The sequence below is a fragment of the Anguilla anguilla genome, chromosome 3 (assembly GCF_013347855.1).
Source record: "Anguilla anguilla isolate fAngAng1 chromosome 3, fAngAng1.pri, whole genome shotgun sequence".
NCBI classification, from domain to species: Eukaryota; Metazoa; Chordata; class Actinopteri; order Anguilliformes; family Anguillidae; genus Anguilla; species Anguilla anguilla.
In genome coordinates, this window is record NC_049203.1 from 22628842 (window position 1) to 22651826 (window position 22985).

At 39.3% G+C, this 22985-nt stretch overlaps 1 protein-coding gene across 1 annotated transcript in view; it reads right to left on the bottom strand.

Annotated features, from left to right (window-relative positions):
- The window catches only part of LOC118224250 (ephrin type-A receptor 6-like), a 174690-nt gene that overhangs the window by 57152 nt on the left and 94553 nt on the right, over positions 1 to 22985 (bottom strand). The window contains exons 4-5 of the mRNA XM_035411571.1: positions 8593 to 8748; positions 5576 to 5911 (exon numbers count right to left, since the gene is read on the bottom strand). Coding sequence (XP_035267462.1) covers positions 5576 to 5911; positions 8593 to 8748 — 492 coding nt within the window. The remainder of the gene's footprint in view (positions 1 to 5575; positions 5912 to 8592; positions 8749 to 22985) is intronic.

Here is a 22985-nt window from a genome sequence, read left to right on the forward strand (position 1 = left end):
AAAATGACAGAGATATAATGGGACATACTCTGTCATTACCATTTAAATGTGAATACAGCTGTTATGTTGCAATATACATACTAATGTCAACGTTCAGCGATAAAGTTTCACTTCTGTGGGTGAACAGCATTGGTACTGTTCACAGATGTGGGAGAACAGTACTGATGCTGTAGTATCATATTCCTGTGCATAGCCTGTGTCCCTTTAACTGAGCTCTACAACTCTTAGACAGATGGGCCTTTTGTAGTTCCTAATTCTACAAGATCATACACACTGTATCTTCAGATAGGGGAAATGCAGTCACTTTGTACTTCAAATGAATATGGATGTAGTGTCTGTGCGTCGCGCTGCAATTGTTCTTTCCATCTTATCTGCAGCTCCAAAAGAAATCTGCTTGCAAAGAAAATTTAAATAGCACTTTTCAGTGTTTACACCTCAGTATGCAATTATGAAAAGCAAATTCTGTGCAAAGGCAAAAGTTTTTGACATCAACTAAATTTGTCAAAGCAGTTGTTTAATCTTAATGCACTTAAAGTAGCTCGCCCCAGAGCGAACGAGTGGCAGGCTTCCAAATAACCAATGCGATTGTTCCAGGCAGTCAGCTATGTGTGGGCTTCCCATGGGGCTGCCGACCACAGCTAGAACAGCGTGGGCTGTTTGTTATTCCAAGTTTTAGATGCAATGGAGAATAAGAATATGTTAAAAAAGCAAACATGCATTTCGACAAACAATAGAAACAGGAGGCCATTTATGTCTACTTAATTAGTACTCAAATAAAAAACAAAGTTCTAAGATAAATGGATCTGAGCCTACAGTACAACGCCTTCTGGAAGTAGTAACCATGACAACTGAAATCTGTTAGTTTTCCAGGCAACGTTCATCGAATTCACTAATATTGTCATTAACTGTAAATGTTTTAAGGCGAGAAGTTTGGCGAACCCTTTCCAAAACAGTTTTTAAAGTCAAAACGAGGACACGACAACTTCTCTATGTAAATCTATGTTTTCCAGCTGGAACAGAAATTAATCAAAAAGCAGATATCACTGGAAGGTGCTACTATTCCAAAAAGGGCAATTTGTTAACTTTGCTATTATTAGTATTTCATTATTCAGGGTTTGGCAGGAAGTTAGTTCTTGGAGCATTTAAAATGGTTTACAACGCCTGTCCCAATCAGCATCATTGTAATTTTCCCTGGCTGGTAATTAACTCTGTGGCCAATCTGTCACAGTTAGTTAGAGCATTGCATGGTAATGACTGTAGGCAGCCTGGCCAAAGCTGTGGTCACTACTGAGACCGATTCATCTTCTGATAAATAACTACATCATAAGCCAGGGCATTAGAATCACAGCCTCAAAGTGCAATAATTAAATATATCTATGCATTTTCATTGGTAGGGGTAAAAGGGTAGCAAAATCAAAATAAAGTTCCGATATGGCAGAGAGCTTAATCTTCCTTTCAATTGGCAGCCATTTTAGGGCCAATCCTGGCCCTCCAGGACTGAAATTTCTGACTCCTGTAACATGTTTTATTTACAAAACATTTAGAAAATAAAAACTCAGGAAAAAATTATATGATTTAATGTCTGTAGCTTTTCAAATGAAAATTACACAGGGCATTTTACCAAAGCCCTTCAATGACATCATTTATGTACTATTTGGTCACTGTCATGCTTAAAATAATGTCCCTTTCATGAAAAATATGTTCACAGATTAGCATGTGTAAAAAGCAGTAAGTTTAAGTATGGCATGGCTTTTTCTTTAACAATAATTAACCTTTTTACAAATGGAACATCATTTTTAATGTTAAAAAACACACCTTTTTTTCAAATTGCTGGGTTAACTAATTGGCCATTAATATACACAATTATGCATTGGCAGTACATAATTGTAGTTGCTTTAATTCAAATTACATTACATTGTATCCATTTATGCATCCATTCCCCAGTGTTCTACCGGGGAATCGAACCTGTGACCTTTAGGTTACAAGACCAACTCCTTAGCCATTATACTACACTGCCGCCCTGAAATTATTGAACATAAGTACCAACTACTTTTCTCATGACTAAGAACTGTAGTTGGTTTAAAGAGGTCTGCACATCATAGTGTCTTTGGTGACTTAGTGCCTTTGGTTGAACAAAATTATTCAGCTGCTCAAGCAAATAAAGAAATTCACAGCATGATAATGTAAGATGCATTGCATTTGGGGTGAGAAATATGATTCGATAAAAGTCCTTATTCTGGAATACCATAATACAGAAGGTTTCATGTAATGACACAATTCACTAAGATTCCTTCATGAAAAGATTACAACCCTCCTAAACTGGCCCTTTCCCATTGATGCTGCAGTCTAAAATCCATCGCTGACACATTGCGCAATTGTGGTAGTTTGATTTCTCTCCACTTTTGTTTTTAAAAATGTTCTTTTTCTTTCATTATTGAGGAGGCAATAGCTTATATGACGAGCTTGACCAACTTCCCTGGTTCAGAGGATATCTAGTAAGAACCAACAGCGATTATTTTTAAACAGCTGTAGATACAACATAAGAGAGCTATATCTACATTACGCTTTGACAGGTAAACTTTTATCCATTCCCAGGCACACATATTTTTTTTAATCATACAGTAAACAGCTGGTTTGATTATTTCTCTGTGCTTTTCTCCTTGAAGTGCTGTTCTAAGGGCCAAGATGAAGATACACAATGCGTAAATGTACTGCAATTTAAGGATTGTGAATAAACGTCCATTTTATTGTGTCTGATATTGGAGAAATATATTAAAAACTGTCATGAAAATATTGATTGATTGTGTTCTTTCCTTTTGCCTATTTGCACATAAATCAAGAGTATTTATCAGAACTGCTCACACCGATGGCTTGTAATTACCTTAACATTTAACATTCATAACACTTAATTTCCTCTTAGTCAATCAAAAAAAAAGATTATTATGTACAGGCATAAAGCCATACATAAATTATGACAGTGCAAACAAAGCACTGCATTAAGTATGAAATATAAAAGTGAGGTCACACAAAATATTTATCTGAATGTTCCGGAAGAAATCTTGCCTAAAATAAAGATTCCTGTGAGCTTCAGCAATCAGTTCTCCTAAAAACACCTGTGCCAAAAAGTCCAAGCAGAATACAATAATATACCCTTCATCTGTAGGACTGTTGTGTATTGGTTGATCTATGTTCCACGGGAGATTCTGAGATACAAGTAAAAGTTTCCAATTCCCAATTTTACAATGATTACTATCGACCTGCCTGTTCGTTCTTCCACCAAGGTGTAGCTGTATAGTTTAACATCAGCATGATGAAGACAGGAGCGTGCTCAGGTGAAATGGCCGCACCGTAAACCAGATGGTGATTTCCCAAGACTCTTTCTCTCACTCATGGAAACTGACAAGATTTACAATATAGTGAGTTACCCCTCTGTTAATAATTCTACCTTACCAGGCTCCTGACAGTGTGTGCTCACACCACAGTGAATTGAATCTATTTTGGGGTGTGGATATTAATATTCTGTCTGCAATTGGAAGCATACAGCTTTGTTTTGAGATGACAGCATTCTCACACACCACATTGGACTGCTAAATACAAAATGCGCAGTTCAATAAATCACATGAGGCTACCTCTGCCATCACAATAGCTAAAATTGATAGTTAATGCTAATTGCATCAGATTGTCAATAAATCATTCACTATGTTTTTCTCATCACTTATGACTAAATGTTAACCTTAAAACTTTTTTATAGATTTTTTTTTATTGAAGAACTTTATATTCTCTTACTTTTTTTGTGGACTGAAACTTCTCTCCCCAGGTGACACTTAGGCCAACTATGCATCATTTGGCTGGACTTATAGCCACGGTCTACACTGGAAAAGTGGAGATTTAATGCTGGACCAGGGGAGCACATCATTGCACTGAGAATCAGTGCTTTGCCTGGACAAACCCCAAAGAGACTCACATGAGTAGTCATTTATTTTGTTCTTCCCATGCTTCCCTGGTCCATGCCTAGGCATCTTCAGCATACCCTTAAACCTTCTGTTTTGTTTCCTTCTCCCCTGTTTGATAGCTCAGACTCCTTCTTAATATACAAACTGCTGTCAGCAAATTAAACTATGGAGGGTCATTTCTGTACTGCCCATCTGAAAACCACTAATAGATATTTCCATTTGTGCTTAAGATTTCAGAATCAGGCGCGCGCTGCATGTACAAAGTAACGTACATGCAGTTTGCCCATAGGACAATGTAGGACAGCAGCGAATAATGCGAATACCTAATTAGAGCTTGAAATTAGACTGACGTTTTCAGGAAAATAATTAGATAGACACAAACTATTACATAGCTGACAATGAAACCACAGAAAGCGGTTTGGTCAGACATACAGCACCTGTGCCTGACTTCTACTGACCAAGTGCAATAGATGTGCATTATACCAGCTTATACCAGCATGTACTGTACACTGATGGAGACATTATAATGATGCCATCCATTTTTTTTTCAAACAGACCAATTATTTAGCAGATGGGAAACATGACACAGTCCAGTAAAAACAGTATTTCCTCCGCATTTAATTTGGGCTAGAATAGATATTCCACAGAGTCAACTCCTGAGTACTTGTAGCAGGCCCAGTATTTGCCTGAAGCGTGATTGCATTCCAGAGCACACTGAGGTGGAAATGACCTATCAGTCACTCACATCACACTGGGCATAAATGGATTCATGCCTGTCTAGTGTATTAAAAGCAAACAGGAATGGCTGTTTTTTATTTATTTTTTATTTTGACAAATACGGGAGTTCGTGCCTAAATAGTTTTCATATTTAGTACATGAAAGAGAGAGAAAAAACAATCAAATAAAATGAAACAGAATATATCCTGGTCAGCAATAATAATTGCTCATAATGATTGTGCATTGCAAGGAGCATGCTCTCGTTTTTCATAATTACTATTACTATTACAATATTGCTATTTCACAACTTAAATATTAATATAAAAAAACGAATGTTTTCAGAACTCAAATGCATGTTCTACTTTTTCATATACATATACCCTTGTCAATTGCAACTTACTTTACTTACCTTTTATATATTACCTATTTAGCCAGCCAAACATACAGAATTGTGGTTACTCTGCATAACTTCCTTCCTAAGGATTCTTCCCACTAACTTTAACCATTAATCTATATTGCCTCCCCTGGCTTCAAATCAGGCTTGAATAAGTGTGAAATAAGAACACGGTTGGGAGTTAGTTTTATTCTGGTCATAAATATTTAAAATGGAAGCAGACCTGGGTCAAATATGCATTTGAAATATTTTACCTCTTTAGATGCTGGTTAAATAAAATAAAATAAGATAAAATAAAATCCACAAGCACACGGGTGCTAAATTTCATGATAAATTGCACATTTTTCTGGTGTCTAAAGGGTTATTTGAAATAATGATTAGGCCCAGGTCTGATCATAAAAAAAGATCTCGTAATAGCGGAGGACGGGAAATGAGCGTTAGCGCTATTTAGCTCCTGGGTTCATTTTTCAAGCTCCCTTGATAGATATGGCTCTAGATGAGGCGTACTCACCGCCCTGGTCGGTGCTGACAGTGATGGCCGCCACAGGCCGCGGGACGGAGCTGAGCTCGGACACGCCATTGAGGGACTCAATCTCGAAGGTGTAGTTGGCGTGGGCGGTGAAGTCGAGCACGGTGACGGAGGCGTTGGTCAGGCCCTGGGGGCGGGGCACGAAACGCAGGCCCCCGCTGCACAGCTCGCACTGCTGGGGGTCCGACCCGCACCGCTTGCACAGGACGTTGTAGGTGAGGTCCTTCCTGCCCCCGGTGTCGCTGGGAGGACTCCACTCCAGGTAGAGTGAGGTCTCGTTGATGTTGAAGACCACATTGCGAGGGGGAGATGGAGGTCCTAGGGGAGCAAACGAAGGTGACTGAGAGTGTGATATTTGTTCAGGAAGACTAGTATTACTATTATTATTATTATTATTCCCAATGACTACTTGTTAGTATTATTATATTTTATACCACGGCAACAGTGCTTTATTTGGAAATCTTTGTGGAACGTTCAGCTGTGGGGCTGCTGGGCTTCTCATCCTCTTAAGACATTATTTTAGTATGTGGTTGGGTCACATGGTTGCTGATAATGCAAAGTAAGTTATAAGGGGAAAATGTATAAAATTGGAGTATGTATAAAGGAATTAATAATAACACTGTGCTAACAGCTAACAAACATACTGACAAACCTGCTGAAATTTTATTTTCCTGCAGCTTACTCCAGTTGACAGACACAAGCTAGCAATGCTATGCTAATTCCGGGCTAAGCACACAGTCCAAATTCCTATTCAGTGGCAGTAAAAAATGAAAAGTGTGCATATATAATACCGAACCGTACTTGGAGTACAGTCCAACTAGGGTCGTTCCATGAGTACAACATAGACAAGAGATGTGTTGCCTTCCCTCAGTATTGTGATGCCCATGCTACTATCTGTTGCTTCTCCAAGTCCCTAAAATAAAACTCTCCCCATATCTCATCTTCGAGAATAACTGTGGGCTGGAACAAAGGGAAAAACCCACCCCCACATCTGCGCACCTCTTTTCAGAACCGCAGCCTCCGTGAAGATTTCATGTAATGTAAAGCTATTTACTCCTTTTCATTCCGTCAAAGTGCTGCATGTTCCGAGCATCTACCCCATCAATCAACTCCTGTTCCACTCCCAGATAGAGATTTTAATCCTCTAGACTACTGCAGCTGGCTGCTTTATTTCTCTCGCATTCACGCCTGTGGAATATCACAGCGTTTCGTCTCTCTCTGCCTTTTTTCGATTTAATCAGATCAAGTTTCAACGTGATCGTTAACCTACGATGGAGAAGCCGAAATGATGTGATGGTTCGACTCGAAACATTCCTAGTTCAGGAAGCTTTGGTTAACTGAAATCATAATACCGTATCTCATTATTTTGTATATAAATAGACACCTTTCTGTTTAAGAAACCACTGTAAAAAAAAAAAAAAAAAAACAATTCACAAAGCAATAGTCACAGTTCTGTAGTTTCTTGTTTCAGTTCCTGATCCTGAAAATTTCCAAAACTTTATTTGACCCAAATCCTCTGAATGCAGGCTGATTATTTTATTGAGGTTGGTGAGTGTTACAGTGAACACATGGAACTTGGCCCAGGAAATATGTTTGGAGCCACAGAGGCCAGGGGCAGGTAAGAAAATGGGTTTGTAACACGATGTATTCTTTTGCTAAGGTACTTACTGCAAATACTCTGCTGCATTAATGCAGAGCATATAGGAAAGAAAAAATAATGCATCCTGTACACTGTTCTTCCTGTTCACACCATACACTGAAATTCTTCCAGTGATTTATTGATGAACTGATGAAGACCACGTAGGTTGAAATGTTGTTTGCAATAAATCACAGGGAGCATACAGAGTGTGGGGGTACATTTCTCTTCCCAAATAGCTGCAGCATATACCTAGACCATGGAGGCAGAGCAACACCCGCAAATTTATAAATACTTTATAACTGCTGTGCAAGGACACATTGTTACAGAGGTTGTGAAGGTACATTAAAATAGGTTTGATTAGGGGTAGATTTAAGGGTTGTATTTAGATTAAGGGGGGTTTTAAACCTTGGGGTGAAGATATAGTTGTGCCTTGAATTAGGATTCAGAAGAGGGCAAGAGTTTAGGATTATACGTTTAAGATGTATTTTGTAACACTTTTGCTTTGTCCTCTGGTGGCCTACATACAAAATGTAGGATGTCCACAGTTATAAAATGTACTTATTCTAACAGACGCTAGTTGCAGCCAAACCTCATGGTACTCCTGAGCTCATACATGAGCTTGTTCAAGTAAAAGATAACAAACATATATGTTACACAAAGCATTAAATTTGCTTTTGCACTAACACTCATTCACACTATTGATAATTAATATACTGTATCTTTTACTTTGAGCCAAAGGCAGTTAAAAAATATTGGAAACAGTAACATGCTTAATAGGGCTTAGATTCAATGGATGCTATCACCACTGGCTTAATGTTTTTGTCAGTTGGTTTGATTCTCATATTTTGCCTTGCACTTCAAATTTAAAGCAGTGGAGTGATATCACGGTCTTTGAGCATGCACACCCACTTCCACCGCTGATCTTCAGTGATTACATCTTTCCCTCAAAGTTCTATGCAGCCACAAAGTAAGACGTTGTTCATGACATATGAGCAATTCGAGCCATCTTGGTCACTAAAACGTAATCCAAACAGGGCCCAGAAATAACCCTTCTTTCACTGAGGTCTCCTCATACAGCCATGCTTGCAATAATTATTGTCAGCCATGGCTGTGCAGCATTTGATGCACAAACCAATGCGTGCGAGGATGTTATTTCCGTATTTCATGGATGAGATACATCTGCTGTGGTAGCCTGTTTTGCAGATAATTGCTGCCCCTGTTTTCCCAAGTGTTTCCATTTTGGTTTGCATGAAGCAGGACAAGCTGACATCACAATTTTATTTACAAATGTCATATTTGCCATCATTCAAAGTCACAAAACAAGAAAAGTGCAACGAATGTTTGCGAACCCAGAACTTACTGGTGCAGGCCATGGTCGGAGGATCTCTCCCTGCCCTGAAGAACCCATTTTCACACTGGCAGAATGGGGCTCCCTCCTCGTGGCTGAGGCTGTGAGGGGGGCACTTGGTGCACTTGATGTTCCCGGCAAATGCTTTGTAGAACCCAGGCTTACAAGCTATGGAGGGAAAACACAGAAATATATTTTAATATTCAAATTAAAAGCTGAAAAACTTTTGAAGAATAATTGGCTAATACACATATGCACACACCTGCCACATCCACTAAATCTGGAACAACTCAATTTAGAGTTTGCAAACTTCTGGCCATTCTGGGCCTACAATAGGAGTTACTGAAAACAACTGAATTTAATATTCTCACACTGATCTCTCACCGGTAGTATCAGATGGAATTTCTCTCACTGGTAGTTGCAAATGGACTGTGCGGCAACTACTCCTAGCCATAGCACATTTAACTTATTTTTGCTAACGTGTGTTAACAAAATCCAAAAGTCTGAGCAGCGCTAGGGCTGCGCTGCGTGGGCAGTGACTGCTCTCGTTACTCGTGGCCGATCCTCTGATAAACAAATATGCGGGAAGAAAATGGCTATGCCTACTGAGCGATTAGCTCAGGCTGCAGCACAGCACGCAGCTGCATTGATATTATTTCTGCTTGGTCCCTGTTGGATGGATGAGCAGGAGGTGTGTCCTTAAGCCCCCAGCACACACCTGTCCTTGAGTGCAGAATGGTTATTCACTCGGCCTTGCAAAGTCTTTTTGTTGATTAATTCACAGTTACTGTAGCAACCTTCTCGTGTGATTACTGCACACGTGCTGCATGGGCGTAGCCGATGATGGATACAGTACTTCCTGTAAAAGTGACATAATGAACACATGGAACTTGGAAACTGTGCTGTTGCATAATTAAACTGGATCCCACTCATGAGCTAAATTTCTTAAACTTGGACAGCGTGATGAAAATCTCAGCCAGACAACTGCAGAGCAGAAGTTACATAAACCTCCCACTAAAACCTGTTGGTATCTTAGAGCTTTTTATCCAGGACTGAACAGTCATATGTAATCCATACACACACACTTTGACAGAACTTAACAACAAAGAGCTGTCTATCAAAGTATTAAAACTACCAAATACATGGTGGGCCCTATTCTGGTGGCAATGGTCATGAAAATGCACCTGGACTTGAGCAAAACTAAGCAGATAATTTTGTCCTGTCAAAGAAAATTGGGCTGGAGTCGGCTGCTGGAAGTGTGAGATCTAATAGATTCTTTCCATTTTAACCAACATTAATCTAAACCACCATATAATTCTGGCAATATTTTAGCAAAGTGCCCATAAGAGCAATGGGCACAGGGGACAGACAAGCCATTCCATGAGACCGATGGATATTGAGAGAGAGCCTATCTCTAAACAAGTGTCTTTTTAAAATAAATACATGCATTCACTGAACATCTATGACAGAAAAATAAAGAAAAAAGGTTTTTCAGAACTCAGCTCTGTTTCTACTTTACCTTATGCCAAGTTAAATAATTAACATTGACCTACATTACATTTATATTACAATAATTACAATTAATTATCAAACCAGCTGTAATCAGCATCACATTATGACTGTTTTTCAAAATGTTTTCTGAACATACGTGTTGTTTTCACGAACGAAGTGGTCTTTGGTTATCTTTGTGAATTTTTTGTTTTTATTCTGGTCTTTCTTTATACCAGAAAGCAGTATAGAGTTTATTAGTGTCCGGATGTCTGCCTGAGCTCCCCCTTTCTTGTCTGTTTTTTCTGTCGGTCGGTGTGTTTTTTTGAGTTGTGAGTGCATGGTTTTGTTTTTGTTTTCAGTGCCCATGTGTTTCCTTGGTCCCGCCCACTCTCTGCCTTCAGCTCCGGTCTACTCTTCTGCCACACCCGGCTCCTGAGACCATTATTCAATCAGACCCAGCCACTTTCATCACCTGCGGCTCGTTATCCCCTAATTTATTCGGTTACTTATACCCTGCCAGTTTTTGTGTTCTTTGCCAGATCGTGCCTCTGTTTACCAGTGCCGTTCCAGCGGTTTTCTGTGTGTAATCTGATTCACGGTTTTTAACTCTGTCTGTTTTCTGTTTTTTGATTTTTGCCTGCCGTCTCTATATTCATGTTACCGGTTACGACTTCTGCCTGTTTACCCGACTCTGTTTTTGCTACCGTTTTTGTACTTTTGCCCTTTTGGATTTTTTGGATTTTGACCCTTGCCTGGAATTGATTACGAGACTGTTTGCTGATTCTGTACCTCTGAACTGCTGAATAAATCGCCTTATATTTTCATCCGTACTTCCTGGTCTGCTTTTGAGTCCAACCCCCGAGCCTGACAATTAGTAGTGTCCTGTCTTAAGGTACACTACCTAGCAGGCTTACACTACCAAAATAAGTGAGACACATGAGCTTACAAATGCATACAACTGCATTTATAAGCCTTCATTACTAGTACATTACTAGGGGGCGAGGTAAACGCGGTTGTCTGGCAGTCGGAGGGTTGCCGGTTCAATCCCCCGCCCTGGGAGAGTGTCCCTGAGCGAGACACCTAACCCCTAATTGCTCCCAATGAGTTGATAGGTACCTTTCATGGCAGCCATTCACCGTTGGTGTGTGAGTGTGTGTGTGAATGGGTGAATGAGAGGCATCAATTGTAAAGTGCTTTGGACAAAAGCGCTATGTAAATGCAGCCCATTTACCATTTATTTTACACTATACTGTGTATTACTATACACAGTAAAACCCGAGTAGAGACAATGTCTTTTGACCTTTGCAGGTTTCCACTGGGAAAACCTACCGTCCTCATTTGAAATTCCTGTTGCTGAATAACTGAAATGATTGAAATGTGTTTTCTCTACCCTGCCTGGGCATTTATTTATTAATATTTTTTTCCTATTGCATATATTTGAGCATGTCAAATCAAATCAAATCAAATTTTATTTATGTAGCGCATTTCAGAAACAATTGTCACAATACGCTTCACAGACAACCCTGATCTAAACCCCCACAGGAACAAGCCTAAAGCAAGGAAAAAAAAAAAAAACGGTGTCACTGTTTTTGCTTAAATGTCAATGATGTAACAATCCTAGGTGGGAGTTGCTAATAAATTCTGCATTGTTTTTGCAGTAATACAGAGAGATCTTGTATTTTTCATCCTTTGGATGTTAGGGCTTTTTTGAGCGCATCTGATGACTCCATTCACAGGAATTAAGGGAAACAAATGCGGGTGATCTGATTGGCTATAATGAAACACCCCACTTCCACACCCACATGTCATTTTTCCTTTTCCAAATTATTTGACAACTGCACTGCATGAGCACTACTGTATAGTCACAGAAATACTGAAGTTGAGTAGGACACTTGAATCACCTCTGCTGTGAGTTACAGTGAGAGTTTGACAGTTTCTTAAGTGTGAAGACAGGGCCAGGGCCATTGGCTGCATACATCACAGTTAACATAGCAAAAAACATGCACTGAAAATATATATTATAATTATAATTATGACAAAGATGTGATAACGAGGAGTATCTATACTTTTATAAATAATATTTTCCAAATGGAAAAAAGAATTAATCATAGCACACAAAAACAACACCCACTACAGTGAAAAATGAGATGAGAATAAATAAATAAGTAAATAAATGAATGAACAGCACAGGATACAAGATTGGCATACATAAAAATGAAAATGAAATATAAGAATATACATACAGTAATATACAATCACAACAGAATTAACACAAAGCAGAAAACAAAGAGATACACTGCAAATAAGGCAATTAGTGAGATGCAATTGTCTACTCTATATATGGGATTAATGCATTATTTACCCCTCTGTTTATACTTTATATGTACTCTTCATGAATCTACTATTAATTTGTGTGTCTGTGTGTGTTTGTGTGTGCGTGTATTTATGGGTATGTGTGTTGTCATGCGTGTGAGTTTGTGTGTGTGTGTGCGTGCATGTGTGTGTGTGTTTATGGGTATGTGTGTGGTCATGCATGTGTGTGTGCAGGAGAATTTCTAAGCATTCTGACAAATAAGTGAAGCTCACAAACATGATCATGTTCCTAAAGGATATTACATACAAATTATATTTATAAAATATTACTACAAAATTCCATCAGTCTTAGCTGTGTGTTAATTGTGATTGAACTTTTATGCATAAATCATTTCATTCAGCATCTTAGGTCTTTTATCCATCCTTCCCTTTTAAACTGTTGTGTCATTGTGGGCTGCTACTAATTTATTACAAAGCATTGAAAAGCTACCCTTTTTCAAGGCAGTTGTTCAGAAAAAATCTTCTCCAAGGTGGTTAGAGGACATTGAAGCTAAGAGTTTTATTCAGATAAAAAGATAGAATTCCTTAATTGCAACTATTTGAAAAAATGATGATTTGAAATATTATTTTTAGTCCAGCGCTGATCAAAGGACATGACCCCATTTTCAGTTATATTCCTGATATTCTTAATTCCTTGGCTAGCCTATAACTTAAAACCCATGTCACGTTTCCCTGGAGTGAAGTCATCATTGCCCCATACTGAGGAGAAGTTAGACAGTGGTGGGGATTTGCCCAGATATTTTCATACCTCATGCTACACAATGAGAGTATTCCTAACAAAGGAGTTATAACCATTGAAGATGAAGAATATGAATATGAATCAGGCCGTGCATTGATATTGTTTCTATATGTATTCAGGACATGTGTAGTTTCCTCAAGAACCAAAGCATTACTAGTTTGTATTTGGGCTGACCAGTATTACCATTATAATGTGGAATGCTTGAGCCCTCCTCTATCACATGGGAAGTTGGAGATGGAGCCTGGGTTTATTGTAAATAAATTTGGAAAAGAGTCAGTTATATAAATAAATACATTTCATCTTGTTCATCTTTAAAACGTTAATTTGGCCTATAAGTGAGATATCCACCTGTTCAGTTACATGAGTTATTGCATGCTCGTAATTCTCTGTGACCAGATCTTTCAAATCAGGAACTATATCAATACCAAGGTATTCAAACAATTTGTGACATTTCTGAAGGGATGTCTGATAACAGTTTTTCACTCTCTGGCTTATTTAGAAAAAGAAAAAGAAAATCACTTTATAAACATTGAAAAATGTTGAATGAAATCTGTCAGAGTACTTTTAACTCTAGTAATATCCACGAGGTACCGTCTGATCTCATATAAAGTTTGTCAGAGTTAATTTAACTCTTTTTAAATTTTGCTGTGTAATCTCCTTGCATTGTTTATATACTCATTATATCTGTAATATATGCTCTCCTGGATCCGGCGCAACATTACTTTGAGTAACGTCCGCGCCGATGCTTTGGGAATGGATTTGGCGGTAAATCCCCGGCACTCAATAACCATCAGGAAAGCGCTCCGGTGCTGTCGGGGGGCCCGCGGGGGGACTCTCGGACAGACGCGCGGAAAGCTCGGAGCGGCGGGGGGCTCCGCTAACAGCGCCCGAGTTTCCCAAGGTTAATTAGCTTTGGAAGTCGCCCAAGACCTGGGCCGGGAGAGGTCCGGACGGAGCCGGCGGGCGCGCGGGCCGACAGGCAGACGCGCGGGGGGGATTTTTCACCTGTCCGCGGCTCCGCGGCGGACCGACAGGTCCTCTCCGCCGCGCGACGAAGGCCCCCCGCGCCCGGGGGTCGAGGTCTCCTCCCTCCACCGCGCCGCCGAAGACCAGCGATTTCCAGAGGAGCACAATTCCGCAGCATTTATTCGCAGAGACCCGATAAAGAAATGTTGCGGAATAGTTCAGCTCTTGAAATCAAATAATGCTTGATAAGATGCGCGAGAAGGATTCCTGCTACAAATGTGGCGTATTGAAAGTGACCCCTCATTTCCAATTTCATGCAGCACAAATAAGTTACATTACATCTCTGATGAAAGACTCTGCAGTACATTGCTTTTCTGTGCTACAGAAAGAAAAATGTCTTCTTGCATAGAGCTGACCATTGTACAGTATATTACGGGCCTCACTAATTCTTTCAGGGTAAGATACAAAGCCAAAATAGATAATATGTTATGGTTTGCTTTTCTTATAGTTTGCACAAACAGTACAAGAATGTAAAACAAGTGTAGATAGCTACAAAGTTTGAACTTACAATACATATTTTTAAAATATTCTACACAGTGATATTGTACATAACCCAGTTGGGCTACAATACCAGACTGAGAGCATAGTTCTGTGATCATATAAGGTTTTTTAGTGCGGTCAGGGTAGTTCAGTCTACTATAGTTATGGAGCAAAGTGTTCAGATGCTTATGATTCTAATATGAAAAACACATTTCTTACAGTTGAGGAAATAACGGAAAATAAATGGGGATAGAAATATGAATTGGAACTAAAATAAATAATTTGTATTAGTCACACAGTCTGAATTATCTGAGCTAAGCTGATTCAACATTTCACTTCGTAGCACAAATTAGCTTATTTAAAAGACCTTCCAGAACCAAAGTCACCCTCTCAGAAATTATCTGATCCTCCAAGTCTCAAAGTTTCTTTGTTCAGGTTCACATCATATTTACAGCTATATCTCAATGCACCAACATTATCAAAAATGTTTTTGAATTATTTTAAAGATTTCACTGGAATTTCCTGCTAAATGATGCATGCATATTCATTATAAAATAATACATTTAGGCCTCTCTGTCTTGCTAAAATTATACTAAAAGTATGCAGACTGGTGCATAATTGACCATAGCATCATCTCCCTTCCAGGAGGGAGGCCTTTCACTCAGCGAGATGACCGTGTCCCATCACACACCTGGAACCCCACTCTGGTCAACGGAGTGACCACACCCTACCTGCACAAGCAGCACATGAGGTGCCCTCTTCCAACTGCATATCTGTCTGAGCCTAACTGGTGAACTGTGGACTGAATGTGTCTCGTGTTTCGTAGGAGAAGGTGGACATGTTTGCACTTTTCAAACCTTGCAGCGGAGATTGCAGTGAATACACAGTCAGGGCACTCCCCTTCCGGAAGCAAGCAAGCGAAGCTCTTATAGCAATTTCAGATTTATTTAACAGCTTTGCTTGCTTAGTAGGAGCTGGTGCAGCCTGGCATATGCTATGCACAGGGAGCATGTTTACATGTGTAAACTGATAGGGCACAAAGCGCGGGTCCTCTGAGGGAATGTGGAGTTAGGATTATGGGTAGGGGGTAGGGATTAGAGGAGATCTGAGAGGTTATCAGCAGACTGCAGTAAAAGGCCATATGGGTGGCCTGTGGAGACCGCGTGCAGCTGGAGATTCTCTGCCAGAGGACAGCGATTAACCCTGACAGTGATTGATTAATCAGGCCTGATTATCAGTTTACATCTTGACTGAACAAGCCTGCAATCTTGGCAGAACGCTTGGTGTTCCTAGTGCCCAGTAGCACAGCTGAGCTTCCAGGAAAAAGAACACACCTAGAATATGTACAGACCCAAATATGTCTCTCTCACCCTCTCTCTCTCCCAGCACAACTGAAGTCAATGGTGTGTTAGTGGAATTACAGCTAGAGCAGCAGAACATACAAAATATGACAATTAAACAGACACATTGTCTCATATATTTTGCATATAATAATAATAATACTAACAATACTAATAATAATAATAATAATAATAATAATAATAATAATAATAATAATAATAATAATAAAAGAAAATAAAAAATAAATAAAAAATAATAATAATATTGCACATCATTACAATATTTCTGTATGTAAATAGTAATGTTAATAATAATGAAACATTATCTCTCTTCCTGAAATATTTCCCTCAATTTATTCCAAACATATCAATTTCATTTTTGAATGAACTGCACTGTTCAGTTGTGACATTAAATCATTGTCTCATATTTGTCTCACAAATTGAAAGGCATTGGCCTAAATGTGTTCAAACCACTCCCCTGGCAATAGCAATAGTAATAAATGTATGAGCAGTGAGAGTCGGTATTGGCTTCTACATAAATCCTGGACAGAGGTTTGGAAATGCTGTTATAACAGCACCGCAACCCTCCTGCAGAGACCAGACACAGCGATGCAATATGAATGCAAAGGTGCTCGTATGTATCTTATTATGATTAAAATAGCAATTATACGCTGTGGAAACTTTACTCCCTGATTGGAAGGCCTGATAAGTATCGCCAAGAAAAGCCTGCTATCTAACAAACAAGCTGCAAAACTATACTATGGCAGTGTGCACTCCCTCTTGTACTTCCTTTACTTATACCTGACTGGCAGCCCTGATGGATCTAAATTTTATTTGTGCGGGGAAAAAATATGAGAAAAATATGAGAAACGAAGGTGTGTCCGGCTCATTTTCTGTAATATCTGGAACTGTAGTGCACCCACAGCGCAGCTTTGGTTGAGAGGAATAAATTCCCCAAGCCTGTGGTGGGGATTTGATGCAGCGCAGTTGTAAAATGTGGGCGAGGAAGGGGGTGCTACATTATTGCTAATTAGATCACCGGCATTCTTTCCCTTTCGTACCTGTGTATGAAGGCCACGGTGAACTGGCAGTTTCATCCTGTCTAATGTACTTATCTGGGAGATGCAGTGTCACCACACGTGCATCATGAAAGCCGCCTCAGGCAAATGATGCTGTCAAGATAGCCTGAAAATTACAGAAGGAAGTGTGGCACGTGTTAGTTGTTTAGTCTGAGTATTTTAGCTGTGTATAAACCTAAAGTATTGAATAATTAGCATTTTTTCTTTTTTCTTTTATTTTGTAGTACTAAAATTGTTTACAGACGGTACTACTTATTACGTGCGCCAGACTATTTAACTGGTATTATAATACATCATCTCCACGTCAGTTATGTTCCATCTGTGCACATGTGAAGGTCTGCTACAGGTTCAACACAGCCAACTGAACACATAAGAAAGCCACAGTAGCACGTGGAATTACGTCTTATGAATATCAAGTTCTCTGTGGTGCCAGGAAGGGAATTGGGGTGCTGTCCACTAGGGGGAAGCACCAGCCCTACAGCCAGTTACGGTCGCAGGTGTGATTTGTTGTAATCACATCAGCTGTGGTCTGTTACCTAATTATGGTCTCCATAAAAGGCTTGGCTTGTAGGCCTAAAAGTGAGGCATCTGGCAGCTGGGGAATGCACGGTGTGTGCTGGGTTTTTTTTTTGTTTTTTTTTTTTCTTTTTGTAGTTTTGGTTGCCAGATTGGCTATTCTATTGTCTTGGTGTTTTTGGAAGAATAAAAGTCAGTTTCTGTTGTTTTATCCCGTCTGTCCTCCACGTGAGCAGTGGACACGCCCAGCCCTGCCACATATCTCTTATTAGATTCAGTTTAGTTCATTTAGTTTAGTTAAATGCTAGTTACAAAATTTTATTTGCATTTCAGGTTATTCAAATGTCAAACTACGGTCCACCCTTTTTACTAGTCAATAAAAGAAGAATATAATATTGGTATTAATTCATATAATTGTTTATTTTCTGCCTCATTTTAATAGCCTTTGCCGATGCCCTTAGTATTGGGTTGATTATAAAACATCTGTTAGTCACTGTCAGACAGGAAAGTCAAATGCCATTTTCTTCAATGCCAATTTGTCTAAGAAAAGAGAATTAGACCCAAGGATGATATTTAGCGGAATCTGGAGCCATTTAAATACAACACTTGGTGTGAATTCTCATTTCTCACAAGCAATTTACACCTGATATTTTGTGTTTTTCGCAGGACAAATTCATAGCAATCCCAGTATAGCCCAGATGCGTTTGCCCTAGTGTTGTCACTAAAACAGGCTGCGGTCTGTATCACTGTGTCAGTTATTTGCCCAACCTTTCAATAAACACGAGAATAAAAGGTTTTCACGCAAAAGTATCTGACCAGTGTCACATTGTGACTTATGAAGGTGAATGTAAAGAATGCAGGCTTTGGAACAGTATGGCCACATAAGCTTCTCTTATATATCTTTTAGCTGAGAACCCACACTGACTCCATCTCTTTCAGACTGCAAATAAAACTAAAATTGCTAAAAAGCAATGAAAAAACAATTATTAAAATATCTAACGGGGTCTGAAGGAGCCTGCTGTTGATGGTGTCTTTGTTCTTGCCCCAGGCAGACAAGTAACTGGTATCAGAGCACTCGCTGTGAGACATTATGCCTAAATATGGAATAATTAGGCAGATATTTATGACGTTAATCCGCAGTTTCTGTGCATGGTAGCACAATAAGGCACAAATGATGGATTCTTTCATCATAATGCACACATGAATAGACCAACGGGAGTAAAAGAAATAGATTCTGGAGATGATGAGTACACAGATGATGTTTAAAGACGTATAAATATTCCCACAATGTATAACCTCTGTACTGCATATGCAAATTCCACTACAGTTTTTATACTCTACAGTTTATCAATCTAGTGCTAACCACCCAGGTAAAACACAAAAAAATAAGTGAAAAATAATGCAACAAAAATTATATATTTACATTATATATTATAATGAGTATCACTCTTCACTTAGTACACTATAAATACAGAAAACCTTTATTCCTGAAGCTCTTGAAGTATCAACACAGTCTGGGCAAACCCTGACACAAACCTTCCAGACCTTTTTGTTCCCCAGCTTCCGGTTTTTGTTTTGACTTTCGCTCTGTGTAAAAATAAGTGTAAAAAATGCCATTTTCAGGTGGTAGACTCTTCAGTGTCAACTGCGATAACAAAAAGAGCAGCTACAAGTTAATCTCTGCCTTCCCCTTTCTGGAGCTATTTTTCCATGTTTTTGACATGACATTTTGACAGATGTACAGTGAGATGTGATGGCATGACCCTGCAGTGCTCAGTTTAAAATAGTTATGTCACCTCGCATTGCCATTGCAATAAAAAAATGAGCTTATTTTAAAGTAGTATTATAGTTAGGGAACCACGCTTGTAACTCACAGGTGGGTGAGATTCCCAGGTGGGGCACTGCTGTTGTACCCTTGAGCAAGGTGCTTAATCTGAATTGCCTCAGTAAAATACCCAGCTCTGTAAATGGACCGTATATAAAAAACCTAATCTGTGTAAATTGCCCTGGATAAGAGCGTCTGCTAGCTGCCCGAGTGTAATGCGATACAATGTGTTCCAGAGTATCTGATACTTTTTTGTATAAGGTTGACACAACAGGGTGAAGGCACGAAGACTATATTTTGTTACAGAATTGCAAGGCATAAACAACTACCGGGATTTGAAAACACACTGCAGTGGTGTGAGCCATAGGCATTATTTTAAATTCACAGCTAGATATTTCAGACATGCTTGCAAGCAATTTCTTACTGTCCTTTCATCTGCCTTGTTAACTGGTTAGTTAGTACCCCCTATGGGACATGCATTATGGCACTGTTCAGGATTCCCCAGGTTTCCAGAGCACAGTGCAGGGCTATTGAAGAAGTTGCCAAACATGGATATGAACTACGATAATAGGGGATAGGTAGCATACTATGAAATTAGAGTCCCTATTCTAGATTAAAATTCCCAATGCATTCTACCCATTGCAAAAATAGAGCCAGCCCCTGACTGCATACACATGCCACAATTGTCCCATGTATTCTCCCTGCATATATCATAAGATGGGAATATGCAGTGTGCATTATCCACATGTCCCTAGTAGCAAAACTAAATCATAAGCCAAGGTAACGTTTTCATAAAAACAATAAATAAAATGAATGAACAATAGGAATTTCATGAGCTGGCACTGGAAATTCACCTACACCAACTTTATAATTGGCAGACCGTACCATCCAGAAGTGAGGGACAGATTTGGCGACAGATGTGTTTGTCATTCTAAATTTGAAGAAAAAAAAGGAAGTTCAAGAAGGCAATATAGGCTATCTCAGAAGCAAAGCAACCAAAAGTAAAACCTTATCGGCAGATCAGATTGGATTAAATGCAGGAAGTCCTGTGGCCCTTGTGGTGATATCTCTTTTATTATTTACTTGTGGAACAGGTGAACTTGAGCCACCTCAAAAACTGCTGTTTAACATTCAATTAATGCATTCATTATTTGTGCTTTATTTATTAAACTTTAAGCATGCATGCCATTTACCTCCCAGGATGAGCAAATTCTGTTCATGAATTTATAATGCGAATGTAATGAATAGTAAATAAGGTGACACGAAGATTACACTGACTCATCACAACCTTCTCTCACCTGATTGATGATTATCGGAGTTATAATGCTGCATTAAATCAGTTTGAATGATCTTCAGTGGAGGTCACATTAGCATAAATCCCTTCTGTAGAAATAACCAATGTCTAAAAAATGTAGAAATAGAATTATAACAGAATTATTACAGTGTACTATACAACCACAGGACGTACATTGCCAAGTCGGTTTTTCTGTTCTCTGCCTACTTCGTGCATCTCACTTCTCTTTACGTCCTGTTTAGTATCATGTACCAGAGTACAGCTGTAGTCATTTGTAGAACTTCTGTCTTTAAAAAAATGCAATTCAAGCCCATGACCAAAGACCTGAAATAAATAGGTATGGGCAATACTTGAACCCTTTAGATACCAGTGAAGTTCCTGCAGATTACTAACAATTTTAAGTACTGTAGCTGTTTTCACAAATTTTCTTATTTTAAAAGACTGTACATTTTCTTGAGTACTATTTTTTTTGTTGAACATTCTCTGGCATGTGCTGAATTTCCTTTCAGATTTTGCTACCATCTAAAGGTAAGGCAAAGTATTTTAATGCCGTAGTAGAGAGATCAAATGTCATATGATCAGCATTTTTAACTGTTTGATAGTAAAAGAGTTCTTAGGTGATATTTGTCAAGATTAAAAATTTCAAACGTGTGTTTGATCCAGGCCAGCACAGCCTCTGACAAATCCCCATCGGTACGTACACCTGTGCCCCCCCCCACCCCAACCCCACTCCTACTCTGATAATTCTGGTTGTCACAAATGTTCTTCCCTTCTAGGTCCCCGGCAAACAGATCTGCTCCTTTTTGTCTTTGACCCCCTCAGTAGTGGTGGAATGACCCATCGATCATGGTCAGAACAGTCACTCGATGACAGTCTCTTAAGCCTCACCACTGAAGCCTCTTATCTCAGAGTTCCTCTGATGTAGCTCACATCAAAAGGCTCGTCCGGCAGATTGCATCATCCAGTCAGTCCTCGTCAAAAATGGCAAGGATGTATGAAAATTTGAAAAGAAAATCCTGAAGTAAGGCACCGGGCTGCACACGGACTTTTTGTGGGGTTTGAGTTAAAATGGGTGGGGAGGTTGTGATCACAAAGGGCACCGGCCTTTACCGAAAATAGTTTCAGCTGTATGGACACTTTAGGACGGATAGGGCAAAAGGGCAGGGGCTTGAGCTGCAGTCTGGCCCTACCTCAGCATGCTCAGACATATTAAAGGTCCAGGGAACTGGATTAAAATTGTGGTTATATTCCCTAGTCTTCTTAACATTTCTTTCAAGTTCTTAACCCTAGTATAGCAATTAATTAGTAAAAAAACACCATTTTATTACTGCGACCTTTTCAGCAGACAAGGAGAGGGTGGGCATGTACCCTGCACTCATTAACATTCATATCCGTAAGACACGTAATACACTATGTAAATCATTCCTCATAGCTAGCTAGGTTAGAGCCGGTTAGAGTAGACTTTCCCATGCAGTAACCTTACACTACCAGACAAAACAAAAGAAAGCAACATCAACTAGGCTTTACCATCGTATAGTTAAAACTGGAGAGTCAATGTGTAATAACATTGTTTCACGGAGCTACCGTCCATTAACATTAGACTCTATAGCGGTCTCAAACATTACACCCGAATAAAGGAAGTCTTTGATTCCATTATAAGCTTATTTCATTGGCGCTAGCTAACGGAAGGCCTAATTACCTATCCACCTCGTTCTGCGACACGTTTGGGTGAAAATGGGCACTGCAAATTCTAACCTTTACGGGTTATTGTAATATTGCAGTGCCCATGGGCTCCAGAAATAAAAAACTTATTTCTTGTGGGTCTCTTCATTTTTGGGAAAAGTGTATTGTGTACCTGGGAAAAGCGTATTGGTTTCTTTGCCTCCAGAGAAGGGGCAATGGTTAGGCATTTGCAACTTAGCTTGCCTTACCTGCACAAAAGTGCCTAGAGTGTCATTTACATATTAAATATAGAAAGGATTCCACTGGACTTGAGGTTTTGTTATGTAACTAACACCCAGTTATCCCCGCCCACTGAAAACCTGCCATTTAGCCAAGGGGGAAAGCAAGCCAATTTCGACACAGGCTTGTATATGTTTTTTTTTGTGTTTGTTTTTCAAAAATCATTTAAAAATATTTCTTGGTTGTTTGTGAATGCAAAAAAGTATTAAAACAACACATCAGCAAAGAATTCACAGATTTAAGTTTCCTGGACCTTTAAAGCATTTTTCACAAATTCCAG